Source organism: Pelobates fuscus, chromosome 1, assembly GCF_036172605.1.
Source record: "Pelobates fuscus isolate aPelFus1 chromosome 1, aPelFus1.pri, whole genome shotgun sequence".
NCBI lineage: Eukaryota > Metazoa > Chordata > Amphibia > Anura > Pelobatidae > Pelobates > Pelobates fuscus.
The window spans coordinates 264,555,018-264,569,122 of record NC_086317.1 but is presented as its reverse complement, the minus strand read 5'-3'; the positions used below and the strand labels follow the sequence as shown (position 1 = coordinate 264,569,122).

The 14,105-nt window shown below is 45.2% G+C and overlaps 1 protein-coding gene across 1 annotated transcript in view; it reads right to left on the bottom strand.

The window, feature by feature from the left end:
• Positions 1 to 208: 208 nt before the first annotated feature.
• LIAT1 (ligand of ATE1) overlaps positions 209 to 14,105 on the bottom strand; it is a 28,176-nt gene continuing 14,279 nt past the window's right edge. Inside the window, exon 2 of the mRNA XM_063444585.1 lies at positions 209 to 874. Coding sequence (XP_063300655.1) covers positions 417 to 874 — 458 coding nt within the window. The 3' untranslated portion in view covers positions 209 to 416. The remainder of the gene's footprint in view (positions 875 to 14,105) is intronic.

Sequence of the window (14,105 nt, the reverse complement as noted above, 5' to 3'; positions counted from 1 at the left end):
AAAGCTCATCATATTTTAATAATGGTTCCTTTAACTGTACCTTTTAAAATGAAAGAGATTTATTTAGGTCAGTAGCACAAAATAGAAAATAGAAATATATGATGATACAGATATAAAATGAATATAAAAATAACATTAAAAAATACGTAGTGTAGTAGTTTTCTATGCTACATTATTATTATTATTTTAATATTTATATAGCGCCATCAGATTCGGTAGCGCTGTACAATGGGTGGACTAACAGACATGTAATTTTAACCAGACAATTGGACGTACAGGAACAGAGAGGTGGAGGGCCCTGCTCAATGAGCTTACATTCTAGTGGTACATGCGCTCTAACAAAATAATTATGGAGATTATCTGCATTGACTAGCTGTGGCTAAGCAGTTTTGTATGCCATTATGATTGAAGCAGTTTCATAGGCCATTTTTAAGTATGTTTACCAATGCTGGGAATTTAAGCTCTGTTGATGGCTGTTGTGGCCTGCCATGTCCTTTATATCCTAAAAAGTAAGGATTGGAATTGTCTCGTTTAATCTCATTATTAGTTGCCAATGGCACTGCTGGAACTTCTGATGAATTATGGGCATTCTGCTGACCTGCTAATAAGTAACGTTTCCTTCTATTAATTTTGTATTGGCGAATTCGTTCCTCCTCTTTTACTGGATCATCAAGAATGCCTACCCACCGCAAACTTTCATTCAAAGGGACATTTTGAACACCAGGGGAGCATTTAGTGCTAACAGATATGTTGTCTTTCTCTGTCTTTAAACCTCCGTTCTTAATGCTGGATTCACACGAGGTTGTATACAGCAAGTCAGAGGATTGTAGAATAAGTGGAAGTGTTGTTGGGTTCTTGGTGCTGCTAGTCTTATCTGTAAATTGAATGTTACAAAAAAACTGTTATAAAAATGATGGAAATCTGGTGTTAAAATTACAATAGATTGTAACAGAGAAAGAATCACCCTTATGTGAACTGTACATATGAGAGAACTGGCTGCGCACTGTTGAGTAGATATGTCCCTACTCGCAGCACAGCGAGTAGTTACATGAGGGAGAGTTTAACGTCCCTCATTTACTAATACTAAGCATTTTTTTTTTTTACTTAATATTAGTAAAGTTGGCTCAAAGACCAAAATTAAGAAAATTAAGGACGTTTTGTCTTTTAGCTTTTAGTAGATTGCTCCCTAATACTTGTGGGATTGCATGCATCTGGCAATCCCACAGGGTACCAATCTAGTAATTTAGTTATTCTTCCAAATTAAATTCCAAACCGAAAATAATGACCTAATTCAGACCAAATTTTCTCCAGCAAACTGTTGACATTCGGCTTGGACAAAATTATCATTTCGTCAGCGCCCTAGTCTTCATGACAGGACATTTGGAAAGGGCAAAAAAAGCATCGCAAGAATATGGAGGAAAGGTGAGTATTGTCTGAAAACTTTATATAGACACAGGAAGGGAAGCTTACCTAAGCTCATCCTTATGTCTTAGAAAGCCAAGCGCAGGAAAAATGCATGCGACAAAATAGTCCATAGAAATATGGAAAATGAAGAAAAGAAACACAGAGTAGGAAAGATGAAGAGAATAGGAAGTGATTGGGAAAAGGTAAGTAAAGTGTGACAGTGTCGCTTTAAAAGAGCTGAAATTGGGGGCGGGGCCTGAAGGCCGACCAAGATGGACGCATGATACCGGAGCTCCTCATGCAAAGCTTCCAAATAGCCTGATCCTGGACTCAAACATTTAACTTTTGGCATAAACCTGCACATTAATACCAAGGAGCACCCTACCGAACAAGAAAACCACTTTGCCGGCTTTCTTGGCGGGCAAAACTTCGGTGGCCTGCCGACATACTCGAGGCGGAGGAGGCGGCCGATCCTCTGCCCGAGACTGAAGAGCCCCTGCTGTTGAGCCCTGTCCCCCCCCTCTGGACCGGTGGGGGTTATCCCGGTCCCCACTGGCACATTCATGTGGACCCCTATGGGTCGCCTGAACACCTAAGTGATACACGAGGCTGTAACCTGCTACCCAAGATGGCTGCTGTACCACAGACTACACAGCCCTTCCCACAAGCAACTACCTATGCTGACCCGCTCCTGCAGGCCTTCGACCGATTGTGCGCCCAGTTCTGGGCGAAGCTGAGCTCACGCACGCTCACCACTTTACCTCCAAGCCCAGGCGAACTCCCCCTGCTCGGGTCCGCGGACCAGCACCACGAGGCGGGTCCAGGCAAACGTGGCCAGCATGGGGCATCACAAAGCGGGAGACCCAAGCACCGGATGCAGGGGGCGCACAGCCGTCGCGTCCTGAACCCGAGAAGAGGAAGACAGGGGCCGCGGAGGTGGCCGCGCACTACTCCCCGCCAACGTGTCTCGGCAAGCCGACCTGGAAGAGGCAAGCATTACCTGCATGGCGGGAAACCTGCCGCAACACTGGAGAGCTGGAAGCTTGTTCCTGCAGCTGCCCGACTCAGCACTACAACATGCCGTCCACAACATAATGGACAATCACACATGATCAATTGCCTTCCACCTGCGGGTATTGGCTGAGCAGACCCAAGTAATATGTCGGAGATAGACTGTTTTATAGGCCAGTAGCTTATGATCCTTGTCCTGTCTCCCCTATGAAGCTAATGTCATAGAACACTCGCTTTAAATTGCTTACCTTAAAATTCTTATGTCGCTTCTCAGAAGGGGTCAGCGCTGTACATTAGCAAGCCATACATGCTGGGGCTGTGGGTTATCAGCACTAACTCTATTAGGGGACCCTAATGGACTGTCTATACTGATTAAGCTACCTAACCAGTGGTATTATTTCCTGTAATTGAGCAACCACAGATCTGTTAGAGCCTTAGGATTCCTCTTTCAGTTGGCAAACCTGTTTTATTATTAGCAACCTTATAGTTTAAGCTTGTATACCTAGCCTGGTAATAATCGTTTTAGAGCTAACCTGATATCAAATAGATTGCTAACGTTTAAACAAAACTGCTTAGCTTAGCATGTTTTACGAAAAAGAAAAATTGTGCAAGTTTATCATGCCATGTTTAACCTATGTATGTGTCTTTAAGTAAACGAACGCTGTTGTGGCGCATGACAATGCTCTGTAATCACCCGCACAACAAAAATAAAGAATTTAAAAAAAAAATTTAAAAAAAAAAAAAAAAAAGAGCTGAAATTGTTATGAGTGGGAGTTTAATGTAAGATCACAATACAAACAAGTGTTACATATAAAAGATTTGTATTCTGAACATTGGTGTAAAGTACTTAAAGTGGGGCATTCACCATGGGAACCACCAGGCACATTCCATTGGTGATGCCACTTGTTTCTTTAAACCACTTTTCAGAACACAACATTTTGAAATTGTATTTATTTTCTTTTTTTGTTAACTTTGAGATCACTGTAGGTAAAGTGTACAAGATACAGTGTTTTCTTTTCTTATCTGTTTGTTGATGCGTGATATTCCTTATGGAAACCACATTAATTGGAATGTAATTACACAAAAGTGTTTTGTACATGCTTTATTTGCCATAATGGCACATATTAGTGTTTAGCTTTTTATTGTATTTATTTTTTAAAGTGACACTATCACTTTAATGCAAATGTAATTATTTTAATCCAAATGTGTAATTGCGTTCCTTAATCCCTTCATGACGTTAGAATGTGTCATTACATCCAAGCTATACTGTGCTTTAACATTGTTAGGACGTTTTGACAAGTCCTAGCGTTTTGGTGTGAGAAGGGTTAAATCCCTGCTCATACCAGGGTGTTTCAGATATCAATCAATACCTAGGTTTGCCCTCTGTCAGCTGGAGTGATTTTTAGTGGCTCCAGATTGATAGATACATTGTATGCAGCACTCAACATCAGCATTTATATATTGATTTAAATGCCTATTGCTGTAATGTGGTGTGAGGCAAGTGTGGAACTACTGACAGTGCAGCCGGTGTGGCTGCACCGAGGCCCAGAGCTCTAGGAGGGCCCAGCGCTAGGAGTTCCACCCCTGTGTCTGCCAAACTGTCACTTCCTCTCAGAATGCTTATATTCAAACGCTGCCCACAAATGCAACCCTGCAAGGATGGGCAAATGGTAAATCTCCAGCTGGCATAGCATCGTGAGAGTTGTATGACAGATCTATCTTTTCGCTACTCTTACACTAGAGGGGGAGCCATAAAAATTCTTGCACCAGGGCCCTCTCTACATTAGTTCCGCCACGGGTGTGAGCAGGGTTTAAAAATGGTGCAGTACTCAACGGTATTACCAACTTTATAGAGAAGGGGATGTCATTCCTTTTCAAGACCTCCAACAAAATACCCACCTGTCTCCAGCTGATTATTTTAGATATGTCCAGATAAGGGACTTTGCTAGGAGACCCCGTATTAAGACAGCTGCCCAGGGACAGTTTACTTTTTACGAGAGACTATGTAGAGAGGAATATGCCCCAAAAGGGATGATTACCCTTCTGTATGCTCACCTTAGTACGGAGATTAAAGAATGGGGCATATTGACGTACACTGATAGATGGGAGCTGGACCTAGGGGAGGAACTAGAAGGAATCGAATGGCAGGAGATCTGGGAAGCAACCAAGAGCGCTTCTATATGTGTCACGCAGCAGGAACAGGCATGGAAAACCATGCTCAGGTGGTATACCACTCCGATAACTTTGCACAAAATGCGCAAGATAGATTCTGACGATTGTTGGAGGGGTTGTGGTTTCCGAGGCATGTATTTTCACATGTGGTGGGAATGCCCGAAAATCCACGGTTTTTGGAAGTCTGTTGAAGACCTATTGAGGCAGACATTCGGCAAACCCTTCGCCTTGGACCCATGGATTTACCTTTTAAATAGATCTATAGAGGGATGGACGAGAAGGGAGCAGAAACTGGTGCGGGTGATAACCTTAAGTGCACGCAGAGCTGCGGCAAAGGCGTGGTTGGCACCTGGAGGCCCGGAGTTTGGGGGGGGGGGTGATTTCTAGGATAAAGGACAGCAGAATCATGGAAGATCTCACTGCTAGATTGAGAGGAACTACAGCGGCTTTCCAGAGGGTTTGGGAACCATGGGACAATAGTATACTGGGCTCTGGGAATGATTGATGGGATAGGTATATGATTTCAATCGGGATCCGACACAGCCGGATTGGGGTTGGTCTGGAGTTCCATGGCTCGTTCGCCTCCCCTCCCCCTTCCCCCCCCTTTTTCCTTTCCTTCACTCTTACATTTTTCTCTCTTTTTCACTTTTCTTCTTCTTGTTACATAACCCTTGGTATACAAGGGTACCTCTCATTTTTTACTTTTTTCTTTCTAATATTGTCTCAGTCCATATTGTCATCGTTTTCTTTCCTCGCTCAGGCATGAGTGTACTGACGGAGAGCTGAGGATGCCTAAAGTGCACCCCTATGTGGGTAGAATTAGGGCTCCTGTTTAGGGTACATGGCCTGATTAGCAATACAACATCATCGACGGGAGGCAGGTAGTCTAGAATTCATGAAGAGGCTTGCCTTTAGGGCTAATGTTTTAATTTGTATTCTGCAAATGATATCCAACATTCTCTACTTCTGCGCAAGCTCCATCATAGTGTTGTTCTCGCTATACCTCTTCTAAGCAAAAGCAAGGAATTTAAATGATGTAACTATAGAAAAACGAAAATCCTCGATAGGGGGCAAGTGATATGGAATTTATAGAGTGGCTTGTCGTATGTGCTAATGTCGACTTATTTGTATTTCTATGTGTGTGTTCTTTTATATTTTGGCTTCTGCGCAAGCCTTCAAGTTGTTTTATTCTTGCATTGCCTATCGTGTGCAAAAAAATAAAGAATAAAATTTTTTTTTTTTTAAAAATGGTGCAGTACTATGCATGCCTAGAAAGTGTTTTACTTTTCCTGAAACCAGTGAGAAACAACCTCCTAGATATGTCAGTTTAACATGATGTCAGCATTATTAGCATGATGTCAGGTTTGTAAAAAAAAATTAAATCCAGAAGATCGTGAGAAGATTGTAGTCAGCTGTGGTGTGACCCAGCATGGCCCCCATGCCTCTTGTGATCGGTGCTGGCACCCGACGGGGGGGTGGGGGGGGGCGGGGAGAGGAGAGGTGCCCATCACCTCTTGCTGGCCCCCCATGACAGGGTGAACACGGGGGGGAGGTGGAGGGCATTTGGGGGGGGGGAAGAGTGCCTGCAGGAACAGTGGGAACATTGTTCCCACGCGTTCCTGCAGGACTCACAGGCGTGCCGCGGGGATTAGGGTGTGCCCAGGCACACCTGGCACACCCCGTGCGCACGCCTATGAATAGAAGAGCAGTTGCCTGCCTGCCAGCTTCTGTGTGAGGTTCACATTGGATACTGTGCCTATTTGCCCAGTGCCACCACTCATATCTGTTTTAACAATTGGTTAAGCTTTAGATTTAAAAGAAATAATTTTTTTTCACTGTAATAGAAGAGCAGTTAGTTGTCTGCAAGCGTCTGTGTTTCAGGCCTACTTCAGCGTGTGCTCTGCAGACCTGTGCCAGCGTGCTTTGACAGTTGCCAATCATATCTGGTGTCTCTTTAGCGTGCTTTTACAACCAAAATTTTGTTTCCACTGTAATAGAAGAGCAGTTGCCTGCCTGCCAGCTTCTGTGTGAGGTTCACATTGGATACTGTGCCTATTTGCCCAGTGCCACCACTCATATCTGTTTTAAAAATTGGTTAAGCTTTCGATTTAAAAGAAATAATTTTTTTTCACTGTAATAGAAGAGCAGTTAGTTGTCTGCAAGCGTCTGTGTTTCAGGCCTACTTCAGCGTGTGCTCTGCAGACCTGTGCCAGCGTGCTTTGACAGTTGCCAATCATATCTGGTGTCTCTTTAGCGTGCTTTTACAACCAAAATTTTGTTTCCACTGTAATAGAAGAGCAGTTGCCTGCCTGCCAGCTTCTGTGTGAGGTTCACATTGGATACTGTGCCTATTTGCCCAGTGCCACCACTCATATCTGTTTTAACAATTGGTTAAGCTTTCGATTTAAAATAAATAATTTTTTTTCACTGTAATAGAAGAGCAGTTAGTTGTCTGCAAGCGTCTGTGTTTCAGGCCTACTTCAGCGTGTGCTCTGCAGACCTGTGCCAGCGTGCTTTGACAGTTGCCAATCATATCTGGTGTCTCTTTAGCGTGCTTTTACAACCAAAATTTTGTTTCCACTGTAATAGAAGAGCAGTTGCCTGCCTGCCAGCTTCTGTGTGAGGTTCACATTGGATACTGTGCCTATTTGCCCAGTGCCACCACTCATATCTGTTTTAACAATTGGTTAAGCTTTAGATTTAAAAGAAATATTTTTTTTTCACTGTAATAGAAGATCAGTTAGTTGTCTGCAAGCATCTTGGTGTCAGGCCTACTTCAGCGTGTGCTCTGCAGACCTGTGCCAGCGTGCTTTGACAGTTGCCACTCATATCTTGTGTCTCTATAGCGTGCTTTTACAACCAAAATTTGTTTTTCACTGTTATAGATTGAATAGCAGTTACTTGTCTTCAAGCGGGTGTCTTAGGCCTACAGTGTGTGCTCTGCAGCACTGTTCCAGTGCACATTGCCAATCATATCTGGTGTCTCTATAGCGTGCTTTTAAAAACAAAATTTGTTTTTCACTGTTATAGATTGAATAGCAGTTACTTGTCTTCAAGCGGGTGTCTCAGGCCTACAGTGTGTGCTCTGCAGAACTGTTCCAGTGCACATTGCCAATCATATCTGGTCTCACAGTAGCTTGCACGCATAGTACCACAAATCCCCCCAAAAATGACAGGCAGAGGCAGGCCACCCCGCAGGGGCCGTCGTGGTCGTGGTGCTGTGATTCCCTTTTGCCCTAGAATAATGCCCAGTTTTCAGAAGCCACGTACCCTGAACTTGAAAAGTTCTGAGGACTTAGTTGACTGGCTAACACAGGACACCCAATCTTGTACAGCCTCCGCTCGGAACCTTGACGCACCATCCTCCTCCAGCTTAGCTTCAGGCACCTCTCAAGATAGCACTCACCCGCCTGCCGCCACCACCAAAACTAGCACCACAGCCGCTTTACTTGGTATGTCAGAGGAGTTATTCACACACCCGTTTGAAGAAATGAGTGATGCGCAACCATTATTGCTAGAGGATGTAGATAACAGGGATATGTCTCAGGCAGGCAGCATTAAACACATGGAGGTACGGTGTGATGATGATGATGATGTTGTACCCGCTGCTGCTTCCTTTTCTGAGTTGTCAGATACAAGCGAAGCGGTTGATGATGACGATGCGTCCATGGATGTCACGTGGGTGCCCGCTAGAAGAGAAGAAGAACAGGGCGAAAGTTCAGATGGGGAGACAGAGAGGAGGAGGAGGAGACCAGTTGGAAGCAAGGGGGGGTCGTCGCAAGGAGCTAGTGGCACAGTCAGACAGCATGCATCGGCACCCGGGGTCAGCCCGACAGCACGCCAATCAACGCATGCTGTGTCCACCACCAGAATGCCGTCATTGCAGAGCTCAGCAGTGTGGCATTTTTTTTGTGTGTCTGCCTCTGACAACAGCGATGCCATTTGCAACCTGTGCCAAAGGAAACTGAGTCGTGGGAGGTCCAACACCCACCTAGGTACAACTGCTTTGCGTAGGCACATGATCTCACATCACAAACGCCTATGGGATCAACACATGAGTACAAGCAGCACGCCTACTCTAAGCCGCCATCCTCCTCCTGGTCCAGCATCTTCAGCCACGTCAACCACTGCTGTCCTTCTTGCCCCCTCTCAACCATCCGCCACTCCGTCTCCCGCCTTGAGCAGTTCCCGCTCATCTGCCCACAGTCATGTGTCTGTCAAGGACATGTTTGAGCGTAAGAAGCCAATGTCACCAAGTCACCCCCTTGCCCAGTGTCTGACAGCTGGCTTGTCCGAACTATTAGCCCGCCAGCTTTTACCATACAATCTGGTTGAGTCTGAGGCGTTCAAAAAATTTGTAGCTATTGGGACACCGCAGTGGAAGGTACCCGGCCGGAATTTCTTTTCACAAAAGGCAATCCCCAACTTGTACTCGATTGTGCAAAAGGAAGTCATGGCATGTCTGGCACACAGTGTTGGGGCAAGGGTCCATCTGACCACTGATACCTGGTCTGCAAAGCATGGTCAGGGCAGGTATATCACCTACACTGCGCATTGGGTAAACCTGCTGACGGTTGACAAGCAAGGAATGCGTGGCATTGCAGAGGAGTTGGTGACATCGCCACGAATTGCAGGCAGTCCTGCTGCCACCTCCTCTACTCCTCCTACTCCATCCTCTTCCATAACCTCCTCGGCTGAGTCCTCTTGTGCCGCTGCTTCTTGCTCCACATCAACGGCACCCCCCCAGCTCCCCAGGTACTATTCCACATCCCGGATACGGCAGTGTCACGCCGTCTTGGGTTTGACTTGCTTGAAAGCAGAGAGTCACACCGGACAAGCACGCCTGTCCGCCCTGAACGCACAGGTGGAAAAGTGGCTGACTCCGCAGCAACTGGATATCGGCAAAGTGGTGTGTGACAACGGAAAAAATTTGATAGCGGCATTGAAGTTGGGCAAGTTGACACATGTGCCGTGCATGGCACATGTGTGTAATCTGATCGTACAACGCTTTGTGCATAAGTACACAGGCTTACAGGACGTCCTGAAGCAGGCCAGGAAGGTGTGTGGCCATTTCAGGCGTTCCTACACGGCCATGGCTCACTTTGCCGATATCCAGCGGCGAAACAACATGCCAGTGAGGCGCTTGATTTGCGACAGCCCTACACGTTGGAATTCAACACTCCTAATGTTCGACCGCCTGCTCCAACAAGAAAAAGCTGTTAATGAATATTTGTATGACCGGGGTGCTAGGACAGCCTCTGGGGAGCTGGGAATTTTTTTGCCACGTTACTGGACGCTCATGCGCAATGCCTGTAGGCTCATGCGTCCTTTTGAGGAGGTGACAAACCTAGTCAGTCGCAACGAAGGCACCATCAGCGACATCATACCATTTGTTTTCTTCATGGAGCGTGCCCTGCAAAGAGTGCTGGATCAGGCTGTAGATGAGCGTGAAGAGGAAGAGGAAGAGTTGTGGTCACCATCACCACCAGAAACAGCCTTATCAGCATCGCTTGCTGGACCTGCGGCAACGCTGGAAGAGGATTGTGAGGAAGAGGAGTCAGAGGAGGATTGTAGCTTTGAGGAGGAGGAGGAGGAGCAAGACGAAACACAACAGGCATCCCAGGGTGCTCGTTGTCACCTATCTGGTACCCGTGGTGTTGTACGTGGCTGGGGGGAAGAACATACCTTCAATGACATCAGTGAGGAGGAGGAACGGGAAATGAGTAGCTCGGCATCCAACCTTGTGCAAATGGGGTCTTTCATGCTGTCCTGCCTGTTGAGGGACCCTCGTATAAAAAGGCTGAAGGAGAACGACCTGTACTGGGTGTCCACGCTACTAGACCCCCGGTATAAGCAGAAAGTGGCGGAAATGTTACCAAATTACAACAAGTCGGAAATGATGCAGCATTTGCAAAATAAATTAAAAAGTATGCTTTACACAGCGTATAAGGGTGATGTCACAGCACAACGGGAATCTAACAGGGGGAGAGGTGGAAGTCATCCTCCTCCTCCCACGACCACGCCGGCAAGGACAGGACGCTTTAAAGACGTGTTGTTGATGGAGGACATGCGGACCTTTTTAAGTCCTATGCATCGCCACAGCCCTTCGGGATCCACCCTCAGAGAGTGACTCGACCGACAGGTAGCAGACTACCTCGCCTTAACTGCAGATATCGACACTCTGAGGAGCGATGAACCCCTTGACTACTGGGTGTGCAGGCTTGACCTGTGGCCTGAGCTATCCCAATTTGCGATAGAACTTCTGGCCTGCCCCGCTTCAAGTGTCCTGTCAGAAAGGACCTTCAGTGCAGCAGGAGGTATTGTCACTGAGAAGAGAAGTCGCCTAGGTCAAAAAAGTCTAGATTACCTCACCTTTATTAAGATGAATGAGGGATGGATCCCGAAGGGACTGACACTGGGCGATACATTCGCTTTAAAAAGGCCTGATGAGATGAGCTGCCTTGGGCTAAAAATGGTCCACTGCTGTATTTTAGCTCTGAATGACGTTTGACTTGCGTGACTTATCCGCCACCAACTAGGGTTCAAGCCACCATGTTTTAGGGCACTTTCTGCCTGTGAAACAAACATCAATTTTTCTGGCCGCTGCTACAGCAGCGGCTGCAACAATACCAAATTTTTCAGGCATGTGTACATGCCTAATTTTTAGCCCCACTGGTGCAAGTGGACTGATTACAATTACAGGGCCTCTAAAGAGTCCTGTATTGTTATTTGTCGTCACTACCTTCCCGCGTCGGGAAGATTTCTTGCACAGGGCGCCCAAAGGCCTAAGGCTGGCCCTGCGCATGGGTCAGTGGCTCTGCACCAGACTTCCCTCCAATTGATCAAAGTTAAAGGATTTCAAGTGGACTGATTACAATTACAGGGCCTCTAAAGAGTCCTGTATTGTTATTTGTCGTCACTACCTTCCCGCGTCGGGAGTGGGTCATTTGCGCCCCTGCTGCCTTCCTTGCATGTGGTAGCTGTTTGTCAGGGATTTGTCAATCCATATCTGCCAAGTGACCCTATGTAGGGGGAACAGTCTCTATTCTGCTCTGTGTCAATGTGTATCAGGGATCATTAGGATAGGTGTCAATCCATATCTGCCAAGTGACCCTATGTAGGGGGAACAGTCTCTATTCTGCTCTGTGTCAGTGTGTATCAGGGGTTTTGAGGACAGGTGTCAATCCATATCTGCCACGTGACCCTATGTAGGGGGAACAGTCTCTATTCTGCTCTGTGTCAGTGTGTATCAGGGATCATTAGGATAGGTGTCAATCCATATCTGCCAAGTGACCCTATGTAGGGGGAACAGTCTCTATTCTGCTCTGTGTCAGTGTGTATCAGGGATCATTAGGATAGGTGTCAATCCATATCTGCCAAGTGACCCTATGTAGGAGGAACAGTCCCTATTCTGCTCTGTGTCACTGTGTATCAGGGATCATTAGGATAGGTGTCAATCCATATCTGCCAAGTGACCCTATGTAGGGGGAACAGTCCCTATTCTGCTCTGTGTCAGTGTGTATCAGGGGTTTTGAGGACAGGTGTCAATCCATATCTGCCAAGTGACCCTATGTAGGGGGAACAGTCTCTATTCTGCTCTGTGTCAGTGTGTATCAGGGGTTTTGAGGACAGGTGTCAATCCATATCTACAATACAATAATAACAGACATAGCATAATACTGTTGATATATAGGAAAGAGTGGAAGTATAAATAGTAGTTCACACTCACAAACCAAATTTGATTGTAGGCATATCTTATCAAACGATGCAAATCTCAAAGTGGTGGACCATCATAGGATACATAGAAGGAAATAAAAACAAAATAGTGCAGAGTATCTTGGTAAAAAATTACACTTTAATAATAAGGCACACTTACAGTGTTGAAGTGGCAAACAGGCATATAAAATCTACCGGTCTCAGGATCAGGTGATGATTTTCAGGATCCAATTTCCCGGTCAGAAATAATAAAAGTAATAAAACAGCCTAGTCTAAACAATAAAAACTCTAACACTATTAATCAGCCCTACGCGTTTCGTCCAAACGTCCTTGGACTTCCTCAGGGGCAAACACGTCCTTCTGTGTGTAGGTATAATCTTCCTTGTGGTGCTGGTGACCCTTTTAAATCCGTCCGGTTTGGCGCGCCCGGAATGCCCTCCAATCATCCGTTCGCTTCCGGGTTCGTCCGTCCGTAGTACTTCCGGGTGCGAACCGATGACGTAACCGGATATGCGTCTCACGTCTTTCTTCCGGATTTGATGCGTTCCACCTGGTATGCGTTCCACCGCTCATTCGTAGAGCGGAAAATAGCCACATATAAAGAATTAATGAAACAATATACAACAGTGATGAACTCTTAGACACTGTAATATTCTCTAAGAACTCAACTTAGAAAACTATTTACAACTATTTACAAAACCCTTAATAACTATCCAAGATATAGTATAAAGATGGAAATTTATATTCTGCATTAGCCATATGTTTTAGTTCAACCACATTGTCAAAACATGTTATTGTCATTATTGAGGTGAGAAATAAAGTTACATACAAACAAGAGGGTATTCATTAAAGAAAACAGACCAAATCGAAATCGACATTGAGTCCCCTAGGTTGCATGGTTTGTAAGGTGTGTATCCAATATCCTTCTCTTTTTCTCAATAATGACATCAGATCACCTCCTCTGTCATCCAAAACTGCTTGTTCGATGATAGTGCATTGGAGGGTATTAAGACTGAAGTTTGGACATTTATTACAGTGCACTGGTACTGAATGGATCAACAGATGGTTTCTGATATTATGTCTATGTTCCTGGAACCTGACTTTGGCTTTTCTACCTGTTCTTCCCACATATTGTATCCCACACCCACATGTGAGTAGGTACACAACATGTGTCGAAAAACAGGATAGATTGCCTTTGATTTTAAACCTCTTCTTGTTGACTGTGCTTACAAAGCTGGTGGTACTACTAAATTGATGATTGCAACTAACACAGCTTCCACATGTGTGGTAACCTTCCCTGCATTTAGTTTTGTTCTTACCAGATCTGAAAGTACTTGGCGCTAGAATTTGTTTAAGATTAACACCTCTCCTAAAAATTACTTTAGGAAGATGGGGAATCTGTTGGTTAAGATATTCATCTTCCATCAAGAGCCCCCAATGTTTTTTAATGATCCTTTGAATATCAAAAGCCTTAGAGCTATATTGTGTGTTAAAAGAGAAATCAAATGTGGAATTCCTTAAAACATCTTTCCTTTTGTCTATTAGGAGATCCTTACGATCGATCCTTCCCACCCTGTCAATTTCTGCGTCAAGAAGCTCTGAGTTATAGCCTTTCTCCAAAAAACGACCTTTTAGGACCTTAGCTTGAGTAAGAAATGAATCCAAATCGCTGCAGTTTCTCCGCATCCTAATAAACTGGCTTTTGGGAACCCCCTTTAGCCAGTTAGGATGGTGCCCACTGCTAATATCGATGAAACTATTGATGTCAGTGTTTCATCGATATTAGAAAAAGAGAAGGATAT